At 56.4% G+C, this 13,726-nt stretch overlaps 1 protein-coding gene across 1 annotated transcript in view; it reads left to right on the forward strand.

Annotated features, from left to right (window-relative positions):
- The window catches only part of IGSF9B (immunoglobulin superfamily, member 9B), a 118,545-nt gene that overhangs the window by 8,152 nt on the left and 96,667 nt on the right, over positions 1-13,726 (forward strand). The window contains exons 8-18 of the mRNA XM_009890822.1: positions 262-404; positions 1,284-1,424; positions 2,736-2,852; positions 4,716-4,866; positions 5,191-5,302; positions 8,233-8,408; positions 9,089-9,315; positions 9,477-9,561; positions 10,891-11,052; positions 11,818-11,863; positions 13,213-13,723. Coding sequence (XP_009889124.1) covers positions 262-404; positions 1,284-1,424; positions 2,736-2,852; positions 4,716-4,866; positions 5,191-5,302; positions 8,233-8,408; positions 9,089-9,315; positions 9,477-9,561; positions 10,891-11,052; positions 11,818-11,863; positions 13,213-13,723 — 1,871 coding nt within the window. The remainder of the gene's footprint in view (positions 1-261; positions 405-1,283; positions 1,425-2,735; positions 2,853-4,715; positions 4,867-5,190; positions 5,303-8,232; positions 8,409-9,088; positions 9,316-9,476; positions 9,562-10,890; positions 11,053-11,817; positions 11,864-13,212; positions 13,724-13,726) is intronic.

Below are 13,726 nucleotides of genomic sequence, written 5' to 3' on the forward strand. Positions count from 1 at the left end.
GGCATATTTAACGTTTCTTCTTAACTGTAACTTTTAATGAGCCGCAGGTAGGAACACCCTGGGCATGAGTAAAGCCTCCCAGAAATGCCAGGTATTACCGTGGATTTGTGTGTAGCAAGCCTGGAGATAACAGCCTGTGGGAGCCAAGGTGGTGTTTGGGTTTGGAATTCATTATGAAAGCAATGTAGATCTGCTGAATCCAGGTGATGGGGGAGAGACGGGCTCCTTCCCTGCACTAACGTGGTGGTGCTGCCCTCCCAGATCCTGCCCGTGTGGTGAACATGCCCCCCGTCATCTACGTTCCCATCGGGATACATGGATATATCCGCTGCCCGGTCGAGGCAGAGCCCCCGGTCACGCTGGTCAAGTGGAACAAAGATGGACGTCCCCTGCGAATTGAGAAGGTAACGAAGCCCCCGGGGAGGGATGTGTTGGGGCACAGAGGGGTTCGGACCCTCCCGTCATCTGCAAACCCTGGTGAGCATCATCGGGCACCCTGTGGGTCCAGCCCGCTGTCAGGAGAGAAGCAGCCCCGTGGCTGGGATGATGATGCTTTTCCTTATCAGCTGTGGGCAGGGTTGATTCGGGTTCTTGTGTGGAGCCCAGGGCGCGTGTAGATATGCCGTCTGCATCTCCAAGACTTAATGCCTGCTTCCCTCTAAAGTGACCTCCTGATGGCCCTGTTTTTTCTTTTTTATCCAATGGCAACTGATGGTTAAAAGACCCTTTTAACAAGTGTCTGTCTTCCTGTAATCACAGTTTGATAGTCTGAGCAAGGATATTAGCCATTAAAAATTTAAAGAAAACACTCAGTATTTTAAATTTTTTGCTTAAATATTAACGATCCGAGGTTTTAATTCCATTTAAACCTGTTGCTGCTGTGGGTTCCTGGCCCTTGGTGCCCTCAGCCCCTCGGGCGTAGCTGTCTCCTTGGTGCCACCAGGACGAGTTTTACTTAGGGTGGGATAGATTCTTATGTTAAATGTTTTTGGGCTACTTGAAGAAGCCTGGCTGTGTGTAGGGACGAGAGCAGTAGCAAGACAAATCCGCTTGTCGTTGGGCACGTATAGAGCAGGGCAGCCCTTTCCAGAGGGCTGCGTTTGGATGGGCTGATCTTGCCCCTCTTCGGTTGAGGAGATGGCTCGGATGCTGGGAATTGAATTGGGCATCTCCCGGGGGATGCTACAGCCGCCCTGGGCTTAGGTGGGGGGCTTGGCTGAAGGGAAAATAATAAGCTGCGGTGGGCGTAGGATAAGTCAGCCTCCTTTTTCTCACCGCTGCAGTATTCTGGCTGGAACCTGCTGGAAGACGGGTCGATCCGGATAGAGGAGGCAACCGAAGATGCTCTCGGCACTTACACCTGTGTGCCTTATAACGCCCTGGGTACGATGGGCCAGTCTCCCCCTGCCCGACTGGTACTGAAGGTAACCTGCCTGCTAAAATCCTTGCTCTGCAGCTGGCAGATTTGCCATGGGTTGTGTCCTCTTGTGCCGAGAGGAGCTCCCGGGGTTGTGCGGGGCGCTGGAGTCCCAGGCCAGGCGGTCTGAATGCGTGTGTGCTTTGCAGAGGCGTCTTACGCTATAGCTAGGCTTTTTGAACGTGGATTTTGCGATGTGCATGTCACTTGTTCTGTATTCCTGTTCAGCCCAGTGCTGCAGGGATGGATGAGGTGCTTTTTTTTTTTCTATGCCGCTTATTTGGTTGTTAATTCTGTGCAGAAATTCAGGTTTTACTTTGCTTTTCCGAGCGCTCCAGAAGGGCTCTGTGCCCCCCGAACTTGCCCACTTTTCTACCCACATTGCTCAGCTTAGCAAAAACCTATCGCCTTTTGCTCTGAGCTTTGTCTCTCTTACCTGTGCTGAGAAAGGCGAACGCGAGCCCTTGCAAGCATCCTTGAAGGGGAACAGCAGAGGCTGGAGTGCAAATGTGCGTTTGTGCTGTGGTTGGAGGTGCGCTTCCCACAAGGACAGGCAAACCCTGAGGGCACCCTGACTGGTACAGCTGGGAATACCCTGCCGGAGCAGCAGCACAGGTTTTGGCACAGGCTGGGATGTAGCCGGTGTATGATGAGTATAAGGTTTTGGTAGCGCTGGACCGGGGTAGTTTGAGGAAACATGTCCCTGGGGTGGTCTTTTTGCCAACAAAACACTTAGCCCTGCTGACCTGGGCTTGGGTTCACGAAGGATTTGAATAAATGGATGATTTGAGCTCTAGAGATGCTTTCCGTGCTCTTGCTGTGTGCAGAGCCCGAGGCGTGCTGGGCTCCCGATGTGGTTCCCGGTGCGGCTGGGGGGGGAGCTGCTGCCTCTTCCTTCCGTGAACAAAACGTCCCCGTGCTTGTGAGCGGCGGTGATTCATGGTGTCTCGCTGAGGTTCACATGATAGTGCTTTGTGTAGCGTAGACACACACATCCGCTAAGACGGGTGCAGAATCAATGAAATCGGGTTGATGTCTGATGCGATGTGGGTGTTTTTTTTCCTATTTACCTCCTTAAAACTTAAACAAGGCGCCCTAGTGCAGTGTCTCTGCAGAGAAAACTTCCCTCGGGGCGTATAATTTGGTGTACCGTAGCTTCCTTAGCACATGGTTTCAGCCGTGGCTTTCCTTGCAGTGCCTCAACCTTACCCAAGCTGGTGATTCATTTGTTTTGGAAGAGGGAGGGCTGGTTTTAGTGGTGGGGAGCCGCTGGGAGTTGGCACGGGTTGACGCTCCTTGCCTTTTCCCTTGGCTGCAGGACCCCCCCTATTTCACGGTGCTACCAGGCTGGGAGTACAGACAGGAGGCAGGGAGGGAGCTGTTGATTCCTTGCGCTGCTGCCGGAGACCCCTTTCCCATCATCGCCTGGAGAAAGGTACCCGGCCTGCCAGACAAATCTGCAGTGCCTTTGGCTTTTGGTGAATATTGCAGACAGAGAAGCCACACTCTGTCCCGGTAAGAACAAACTGCAGGTACAGCTGCTTCGTTTTGGGCTGAGCCACTGCCGTCCTGTCCCGCAGGTGGGTGGGGGAAGCCCGGCTTGTGGCCACCGAGTACTTTAATCCCGTGAAACCGTCACGGCAGCATCTGCAAACCTGAGCGCTGCCCCTGCCCCGGCCCCCCTCCTCTTCCTCACCGGTGCTGCCTGCAGGACACCCTCCTCCTTGCCTGCCTGCGAGGTGGTCACTAGCAGGATGTGGCAGCCCCGGCAATGCTGTTGTCACTGTGTGGACCTCCCGTGGCCAGAGGGGACGTGCCACTGGAGACTGTCTGGGGGTCTCTTGGCTGTGTTTCGGCAAGGGCCTTGACTGGTCAGCAGCTGCTTTGCCGCCCCCTGACTTCGAAGACCCTGGGAAGAAGCTGTTTTAATGATGCTGGACTGGACATAATGATTTCAGGATGTCCCTTTCTGTAGAGCAGGGTAGGATCCAGTGTGGTGGCATAGCCTGGGAGCAACCAGGGCTTTCCAGTCCTCCTCCAGCCTTCCCTTAGCTTCCCACCTTCACTGCTCCTGTAGGAAAGCCACTGTGCAGGGGACCTCCTGGGCTCTTTGTGCCCCTGTCAGGATCTTCTCTCCAAGCCTCCTCTCCCCTTCTTGGGGCTCCTGAGCGTGAGTGGGGTCCCTGCGTCGCCCAGTGGGCACCGTCCTCAGTCCTTGTGGTGTGAGATGCTGGATCTCTTTGAGGTCCTTTTACCAGCACGAGGAGGACCAAGACTTGCACAGATTGCAAGTGACCTACCTAAAAATTGTTGCCCATTTACTCTTTTTTGTCAGTCTCAATTTTCTGTTACCCCCCCCCCCCCCATTCTTATTCAGGTTTATTTTCAACCCCTCTTGTGCCTTCTGGTGGTCCTTCTCGTGTCATAACTCTGGGCTTATCCCCCCTGACTCCATCTGGGGCTGGCTTGGGCTGGGCTCAGTTTCCAGGTGGCAGAAACAAGCTCCCTTGCTCCCCATCAGCCCACCAGCACTGGCCAGTCTCTTGAAGGGCTCCTGAAGACTTGGGCTTGGCACTGGTAAGCCCATATGCCCTTCCACTCCTCTGCTCATCCTGCATGGCATTGAACTGTGGGTCCCGGTGTCAATCAGCAGAGACGTCTGCGTGAAGAACAGCTGAAGAGGACTCAGGACAATGTGGGATTTGCACAGCTTTGGCTGATGGGTGTAGACCTGAGTTGTTACAAGATCCGTTCTTCCGCTTGGCTGGAAAGCTGCCGGGTACCTCCACGCACGCCATCCTCCTGCGTCCCTGTGGGGCCCTTGCTGCCCAAACCTCTGATGTGAAGGCTCCTGGCTCTCCTCTGCCGCTGGCTGAGGGGCAGTTTGGGCATCTCCTGGGGCAGGCGGTGCCTTCCCCAGCCTGGGTGGGTGTTTGATTTGGGAGGCCGGTGCACCATCCTCCGCAGCGGTTTCAGCTTTGGATGCTGGAGGTTGTGCCCTGGCGCAGGGCTCGGTGTCTGTGCGAGTGCTGTGGGGTGTTCCGCTTGCGTGTGAGTGCTGGGCGTCAGCCTCCCTGACACATGCCTCTCGCATTGCCCTGCCAGGTCCTCTCGAAAACGGGGGAACCGGCTGCCTTGCCGCGAGCGGAGAGACCGGATCCCTTGGTGGTGGCCGGCGGTGTCCCCTGGGCCACACAGGTAGCTTAGTGACCCTGCTGCCGCCTCGCCCTGCCCCGCAACCCGCTTCTGAGTCATGTTTTTTCTGTCTTTGCCCGGCTTCCCCCGCTCCTTGCCCAAGGTAGGGAAGCCCAGCAGGAGCAAGCACAACACGCTGCCCGGCGGCACCCTGCAGATCCGCTCCCTCGGCAAGGACGACCACGGCGAGTGGGAGTGCATCGCCACCAACGTCGTCGCAAGCATTACTGCCAGCACCCACCTTACTGTCGTAGGTACGGGCAGGGCAGGGGACGGGTCCTCGGGGACGGCCGGTGGCGGGTCCCTGGGTAGGGTCCCCCAGGCAGCGTGTCGGCAAGAGAGGAGATGGGGATGCTTCCTGTGAAAAGCAGCGTCTCCTTCAAATCTTACTTCCCAGTGGTGCTGCCTTTTTCTGCTCTGTTATTTTGGCCACCTGCGGACACAGCTGTCCCGCTGCTATTTCTAGCAGACATTCCAGGGCGCTTTTGCTTGGTGCTTTCCAACCGTGGCTGGGAGCAGACCCCTTCCAGCCCGTGTGTGGTCTTGTTGCCCTTCAATCCCTCCCTCTCTCTCCGCAGGCACAAGCCCTCACGCCCCGACCAGCGTGCACGTTGTGGTCGCCATGACCTCAGCCAACGTCTCCTGGGAGCCTGGCTACGACGGTGGATACGAGCAGACTTTCTCAGTTTGGTACGGCCCTCTGTGAGTCATCCTGGCATGCTTTGCTCTCTGCTTCTTTTCCTTCCTAGCCGACCCGAGCTTCGAGCAGCCGGGGGGAGGAGGGTGGGGAGGGCAGCGTGCCCGGCTCGGTGCCCATGGGTATTACAGGGCTGAGCTCCCGTTCGGTGCCTCAGAGAGATGGGTGGTGGTGGGATCACGTAGGTGCCGTGTTTCGTCTCCCTTCTGTGCTAGCCAGTACCTCTGTCTGCCCCAGCAGGTTTTATTCTGCTTATGGTGCAAGGAAGACACTTTGCATTCATGTAACTTTGCCTCTGGCATCTAATTTCAAGATAAACTGTTTATGAAGCTTAACAGCCAGGGAGAGGATGGAAAATGCAACCTTTATAGAGTGCGTCCTGGAAGCGCTGTGACTAAGCAGAAATGATCTTTCCTCGCTCTGCATCTCCCTGGAGGTGATTAAATCCCGGCTGAGTTTGCGACCAGCCACCGTGAGACGCTGGCCGGCTCTGAGCCTCGTGGGGCTTTGCGCCTATCGCTCCTGTGCCAGCTTGCCCTGCCCGGTACCCAAAGCCAGTGGGGGCACCCTGCCTTCCCGCAACGGGCCCGGGCTCAGCCCTGCCGGCTTTTCCCCAGAGCAGGGGAGGGCAAAACGTAGCTGCAGCGAGGTTGGGGTTTTGTTTGGGCTCTGCACTTGCTCTTGCCTTCCTCTTCTGAAGAGCTGTCTTTGGAAATGTGGGGGGGATGGCTCCTTCCCTTCCCAATTCTGGGGCTGGCGTTCTTCCGCCTTTCTTCTCGCTCTCTCTTTCCTTCCTTGCCTTAATTTGCACCGATGGAGACTGCTGATAGAGTGGAGATAGGGTAGACGCTGCCTGTAATGATTTCTGCTCTGCTCCAGCCTGAGGCTGGGCACTTACGGGGTGGGCCGGGCAGTCTGGCAGGAGATGGAAAGAAGAAGAAATGAAGCGAGCAGAGGAGAAAAATGAGGGAGCGAGCAGAGCAGTGCAGACTTTGCTCTGATGAAAATGTCCTTGGGAAGGAGTGGTTAAACCTCTCTGCTCTGGAGACGGCATTCACCTTGGAGGAAGGTGGCAGCTGCTGCTGCTGACGGGTTCCTGCCTCCAAGGCTCTTCCAGACCCCATGCTGAGGGAGAGCAGCCAGCGGCAGGGAAGGGCGTTTGTGCCAAGCTTGTCTTATGGAATTCACAGGGTGCTGGGGGGACCCTGCGATGGGGAGGCAGAGACCTGTCTTGCCTTGACTGTGGGGTGTGAGCCCTGGGGCTGTGCTGCTCCCTGGGACTGGGGAGCCCAGGAGAGGTAGATGGTGCTGGATCATCTAGTGCTGTCCGGAGAGCTGGCCAGCCGGAGGGCATGCGTTTTCCTCCCTGCTGTGGCTACAGGACACTCAAGCAAAACATGGCTTCGCCTCCTGCGAAGTTCCATGCTCTCCTCCTGCTTATGCAGTTGTTGATGCTGGAAATGCAAACCCCGCTCCCCAGGGACCACCAAGGCCACCGCAGCATCCTGCCTGCACACATGCTGTCCCTCGGCAAAGGCGGTCTGCCGTGCCCGGAGGCAATTAGTGCTGCGTTTACCCGCTGCTCTCCCCACCCTCAGCCCCTTGCCATTGTATGTCTGCCCGCAGCAGCGCTGGGGAGAAGGGATGCGAAGGTGGTGGGGTTAAATGCAGCAGGGAAACCCACTTGAGGCAAAGGGCTGCTCTGCTGCCCTCCATGGCGGGGCATCCTGGGAGCTGTAGTCCCTGCCAGAGCTGTGGTGATACGGAGGCTTTCCTGCCCACAGCCGCACAGTTTGGTGGAGGCATGCTGCACGTGCATGGCTCTCCACCGACTCGCTTGTTTCCATAGCTTGTTGCTGCTTCTCCTGCCTCACCTTTTGCTCCCTTTGCAGCGGCATTAGTTGTCTTTGCTCCATCTCTTGCTTTCTACTCGGTGGATTTACCTGGCTGGACGCCGGTGGCTATAGCTATGCCCACTGACCTATGCAGAATAGACTTTCTGCAGTAATCCTTCCCAAATCCTCTGCAGATACCACCGAAACCTGCAGCTGAGGACTGGGACTCTCTAGAGCATCTCTATCACAAGCACTGATACTTGCAATATCATTGCAGCACAGTGACACTGCTTCGGGACATGAGGTTCTTTCCCGGCTTGCAGAGGTGGCTGAAGGCTCATGTGTGCTGGGGTCATACTGGGACGGCTCTGGACGGGTTTTTTTTTTTTTTTTTTCTTTTCCCTGAGTTTGTGGGTTAGACCCCTGCGGAAAGGCTGCATCCTGTGCTCCCTGCAAGTGCCTCTGCTGCACTGACGAACCCCGAGTTATGCCCTGGGCGGTGCTGGCAGCCCCCAACTTATGCAAATATGGCAAAAAAGGTGATTTAGTTTAATGTGTCTTGTGGGATTGCATGTACAGCACTACAACTGAGGTAAAACTTGGCTCTGGCTCGGGAGCTGTGGAGGTATAAATGGGAACAGGGTCCATCTCCTGCTCCAGCCATCCCCTTTGCAGCACTTGCCAGAGTAAAAATGCACCAGCTTCCACTTGCCCATGGGAATCTGGTGGAGATAACCTCCAGCAGATAACCAACAGCAGGGCTGTTGGCACTGCTTTTGTCCCTGCCCCTGCTCGCGGGGCGCAGGTGGTGCACAGCAGAGGGGAGGGCTGGTGGCCATGTCCATATGAGCCAAGGGATGCTGGCGTGACACAATGGGATGGTGCTCTGTGCCCGGCAGCCCTTGTGTGCGCCGTCCCTGAGCCAGCTCATGGGTGGCGAGTGGCTGCCCCATGTCCATACGCATCACTGCTGTCAAACCAAACCATTGCTCGGGAAAGCTCCATTTTCGCTCGAGAAGTTAATGCTGCCTCTTTGTCCTGCCTGTCGAAGGCACGTTTGCTGAGGATGCTCCCTTCTCTCTCGGCAGGATGAAGAGAGCCCAGTTTGGCCCCCACGACTGGCTGTCTCTCCCTGTGCCAGCTGGTTCCAGTTGGCTACTGGTGGATACCTTGGAACCGGAGACTGCATACCAGTTCAGTGTCTTGGCTCAAAACAAGCTGGGTACCAGCTCCTTCAGTGAGGTGGTCACTGTGAACACTCTAGGTAGGTCCTCCATGGGCACAAGGGGAGGAGGGGGGTGGGATTCAGGAGGTCCGTGGGGAGAAGTGGCCCTTTGCCTTGGTCCGTGTCTCCTGGCCCTTTGCCTTGGTCCATGTCTCCTATCTGCTGGGGACAGAGATAGTGATCAGCAGCAGTAGTTTCCAGCTGTGTAGAGGATAGTTCATGGAGAGTCCAAAGCTTGTAGGCTTTGCTGGATGCATGAGGCTCCTGAAAGCTTGTCCTAAGATGCAGCGTGGGAGAGCTGTGCTGTACCAGTCACCGTTCAGATCTTCCTTAAGTTCAGCTGGGGTCAGGAGGTATTAATAGAGCACAAAATCACTTGCGTGCGCCTCAGAGCAGGAGCTATCACAAAGGGCCTCGTGCTGGTACCTGCCTTGGGGCTGTCTTGGTCAGAGGTGGGAGGAAGCAGGAGGTTTTCTAACGCTGTGCCCCTTTTCTTGGAGTCACTGCATTGTTAGTCCTCTGCCTTTTGGAAAGCCACTTTTGTATCTCTGAGATAAGAAAGCTCATACCCAAGGCGCGCCCTAAACTCCTGGAAGGTGGGAGCTGCCACTGCCATGGTGGTCTGTCAACCACCGATGGGGCACGTGTGGGAGAGCAACCTCTGCACTTCTCCTTGCCCAATCTCAAAGTTATCCCTGTGCCATCTGCTCTGTCTCCAGCATTCCCTGTAACAACTCCAGAGCCTCTGGTGTTGGTTACCCCACCGAGGTGCCTAACAGCCAACCGGACACAGCAAGGCGTCCTCTTGTCGTGGCTTCCTCCTGCTAACCACAGCTTCCCCATCGACCGCTACATCATGGAGTTCCGCGTCGCGGAGAGGTGGGAGATCTTGGACGATGGCATCCCGGGGACGGAGAACGAGTTTTTTGCCAAGGACTTGTCCCAGGTAAGCAGGGGCTGCCCACACCATACCTCTGGTGTTGCACTGTCTGCTGCAGCTCTGGGGAAGCTTTTAGGGTGGCTCGGTCCCCGTGCTGGGGTCTTTAAGGAGCTGGGCAAGGTTGGAGGCTGTGGTGGGGGACCTGACGGATGTGCTTGGTGTTTCAGGACACCTGGTACGAGTTCCGGGTCCTGGCAGTCATGCAGGATCTCATCAGCGAACCCAGCAACGTTGCTGGTGTGTCCAGTACAGGTAAGCGGTGGCTCCTTCTTCTTCCCCCAGCTGTGGGAGCATCTCTGCTTCTGCAGGTACTTGTGTCACACATCAGTACTTGCTTACGACAGCAATGTCTGGTTTTGTGCTTTTGCGTGAGATGCTCAGGCTGTGAGCTGGGCTGATGCGTGTGTGGTTAGGATCAGAGTCCTGGGCATGCTGCTGGCTCTGTGCTGCCTCCTGAATGCGAACTGACCAGTGGCACTCGGAGTGGGTGAGGACAAACCGCCCCATTTAGTCCTTCCTGCGGACTGCAGTGTTGTCGGGCGTCTGCTGGTGCAGAGTGGCAGCACGTCACGGCTCTGCGGGGTGCCCAGAGAACAAAGCTCTGACCGGGCACTGCACAGCCTGGAAAAGGGAATGAAAGGTGCAGAGGGGCATATGTAGCTCTGCAGTGCAGAGTCTGAAGGGAAAAAAAGCTTTGCAACAGGAGACCGCAACACACTGCGGCTCCTGCACATACCCTGCATCCCGGTCCAGCTCAAAGGATGCTCCTTGAGCAAGGGGCAGAGGAGAGTAGGTGATTGCGGTGGGGAAGGCAAGGGCAGCAGGAGGAGACGAGGATGCGGCGAACCCTGCTTTTATAGCTCTCGTGGAAAAGCCAAGGAGCCACCCAGCTCTGCTGCGTGCAGAGAGCCTGCGTGCTGCAGCCTGCCTTCCAGCTTGCCTGCCCTTGCTCCTCTCGCACAATTTTTCTGATGGGGTTTGGCAGCACTCGCAGGGCGTGCGTGTTCCCTGGCCCCAGGCAACTGCCCTCGCAGGCTGAAAGCCGGTGCTCCCGGCAGGCGGATGCACAGCAGGAGCGCTGGTGTGTGCAGGGTTTGCATCCGCAAATGGCCGCAGCTGAAGGTCTGCTGGTGGTTTGGATGTGCTTGTTGTTAGAAAAGGGGCATTGTGAGGGTTCGTAGCCCAGTTTTCATTGAAAAGCTGAAATGAAGCACTGACTAACAGGGTAAAATACCTTGTGATGCTGCAGTGGGTTGATTCGGCCAGGAGGTAACTACAGGTTTGGTGCAGTTGTGTGCGATTGTGCATAAATGTGTATTTGTGGGGCACAGAGGCTTCTTCCCTGGGTGTCCATCAGCCAAGGCAAAAAGGTTTATCTGGTGCGAGGTCACTAAATCCCTTGGCAGTGGCCTGTGGCAGCACTGACTGCTCCTCCCAGGTGGGCTGGGTTGGCAGCAGGGTCTTTACTTAGAGATTGTCATTTCTGGTACCAGTTGCCTTCAGGCTGTGGTAGGTCCCTGGGGAAGGCAGCAGGCAAGGGTGTGTGCGTAATACCTAATCGTTGTGGTTTTTTTTCCCCAGACGTATTCCCTCAGCCTGACCTGACGGACGAGGGTCTAGCCCGCCCGGTGCTGGCTGGCATCGTTGCCACCATCTGCTTCCTGGCTGCTGCCATCCTCTTCAGCACACTCGCCGCCTGCTTCGTCAACAAGCAACGCAAACGCAAACTCAAGCGCAAGAAAGGTGAGCCCGTCCCCGGTGTGCTTCCTTCCTCCCTCCCTCCTGTCTCCTCCTCATTTCTCCTCCCTTGTTGTGTTGTGGTGGTAACCTTCTTCCCTGTCTGTCTCTTCTTCCGTCCGTGCGCGTCCTCAGGTGAAACCCTGACTTCATCCCTCGGCTGTGCCTGAAAGCGCCCGTGGTCGGGAGCGGGAGAGGCAGGGTGGGTGAAGAGGCGACAAAGAAACTAGCCTGGGATTTCCGAGGGAGCGCTCTCGCGTGGTGATAACTCCTAGAGCTGGGGGTTTAGGGCTGGGGTGTCCTCTGGGCCAGAGATGGGGGGGGACCACTCACCTCCTTGAGGTCCCCCTGGAGCTGGGCTCTCCAGCTGCTTCCCGCCCAGCTTTGCCCAACCTGGAGCGGGCAGTGCCCGGCGGCTGCACTAGGCTAGAGAAGACCCCCGCAAAAGGAGATCCTGCCGCTTTGCTTCCCAAAAGCTGCGACTGCAGGCGCCATGCAGGAGCGGCCCGTTAGGGACAAGGGCGGCTGGGGAGCTGGAGGGAGTAGGGGGATCAGCTCCTTCTCCTCCAGCCTGCGAGACTGCGGTGGCAGGACGGGCAGGACCCTGTGACGGGAACTGTTTGTTGTCAGCAACCATTAAAGCACTGGAACAATGAAACCTTGGCCTCTTGTTGAGTGTCTTTTGTTGTCTTGATGTTGAGTTTGTCTTGTCTCTGTTGTGTTGCGCCTCCTTAGCGTTCTCTCTTCTTTCCCCTTTTTATTCTCTTGCAGACCCTCCTCTCTCGATAACCCACTGCAGGAAGAGTTTGGAGTCCCCGTAAGTATCTGTCTTAGATGCAGCATCAGACTGGGGGTCTTCAAGGTACCTCCTTTCTACAGTTGTTGCAAAGCTCAAATGGAAATGTCTGACCTTGTTTCGTTGCTTCTGACGAGTTGTTTTGGGTGTTCCTTGAACTTGTGGGAACACAACAGTTCACAAGAGACAAACGGGCTTTGGAGCAGAAAGCAGCAGGCACAAATGCAGCAAACTTTAAGCGAAGAGATGACCCCGTTGGATCTGTGGACATTGGCCAAAGCTGGAGTTGACAGGTGGAACTCGATTACACATCCAGCTTGAAGGGGCTTCTTAGGAGAAGGGCTAGCCTGCTGTGTGTGGAGTTCTTCACGCAAGCTTGATGTAGTTTTTGAGTCATTCTCTGTTGGCTCTCGTTTCTCTTGGGAAATTCAGAGTACCTTACACCTGTATCTTTTCCCCATGAAGAGTGCCTCACTGAAGCCTCTTTCCACATGTGCCCAAAGGTGGTGGATCATGGTGCTGCAGTAGCCACAGCTCCTTGCAGAGCCTATCAAAAGCATGTATAGCTGCTGATTAGCAGTGGGAGCATCTTCCTGATGTGAACGCGAGCGTCTGAGATGTGGACGCCTCATGCTTTGGCTCCTGGACCATTGCAAAATGTCGTGGTGCTGGTGGATCTTGCTTATTTTCGGTTCGTTCCCTGCACTGAAATAACCGCGCCTGTGCTGTCTCTTGGATCTGCAACCTTTTGCCTTTCAATGCTGTTTGTCCAAGGCTTTCTGGATAGGGATGAGTGAACTACCCTGATGCTTTCCACCTTTTGAGGCTCTCAGCCTTAAGTTTGAGTGTTGAGAATGGGGGAAAAAGTTGGTCTGAAGTGATCCGTCAGCATCTCCAAGTGAGATGTTGAGTTCTGAGGGAGGGGACGTTTGCCTGACGTCCCTCATCTCGGGGGCTTTCCTGGGCATGGGTAGCTCAGGTGAACATAGGAAACCTTTGAAGGAGTTGGAATTGAGCTTTGGATCTGTCTTTTGTTCTGCTGGGCCTGCAGAGCTTGTTGCGAGGTGTTGGAAGAGTTTGCTGCAAGGGGTTGGCAGCTGCCTGCCGCGGGGAGCGTGTCGAGAGTGCTGAGGTATGCTCCGGAGGAGCTGGGATGATGTGCGCTGCTGGTGGTCCTCTGGCTTGTGCCGTGGCCGGGCAAGACTCTGCCATCGTTGTTAGCCCCCACAAATTTCTCCCAGCAGTTCCTCTTTTGAGAGCTGGTAGCGTTTTGTTTGCCGGATCCAGCTGGCGGTTCTTCTGGGCAAAAAGACCTTCTTTCCCATCCGGGTGACCGTCCCCTCTCTTGGTTTTTCTCCCCTGTGGTCCAGGTTGTCTTCCGGCAAGGTGAGTCCCGAGAGCATCCGCACGCTCCGTCCCCCCTCAGAGTCCTCTGATGACCAGGGCCCGCAGGCCAAGCGGATGCTGAGCCCCACCAAGGAGAAGGAACTCTCCCTTTACAAGAAGACCAAGCGAGCCATCAGCAGCAAGAAGTACAGCGTATCCAAGGCGGAGGCCGAAGCTGAGGCCACCACCCCCATTGAGCTCATCAGCCGCGGGCCGGACGGCCGCTTTGTCATGGACCCGGCGGAGATGGAGCCCTCCCTGAAGACGCGGCGGATCGAGGGCTTCCCCTTCGTGGAGGAGACAGACATGTACCCCGAGTTCAGGCAGTCGGACGAGGAGAACGACGACCCCGTCGTCCCTGCCTCCGTCACCGCCCTGAAAGCCCAGCTCACCCCTCTCTCCTCCAGCCAGGAGACCTACCTTCAGCCACCAGCATACAGCCCCCGGTTCCACCGGGCACTGGAGGGTCCCGGCACCCTGCAGGCCACCGGCCAGGCC

Source organism: Charadrius vociferus, unplaced genomic scaffold (genome assembly GCF_000708025.1).
Source record: "Charadrius vociferus isolate BGI_N301 unplaced genomic scaffold, ASM70802v2 scaffold858, whole genome shotgun sequence".
NCBI lineage: Eukaryota > Metazoa > Chordata > Aves > Charadriiformes > Charadriidae > Charadrius > Charadrius vociferus.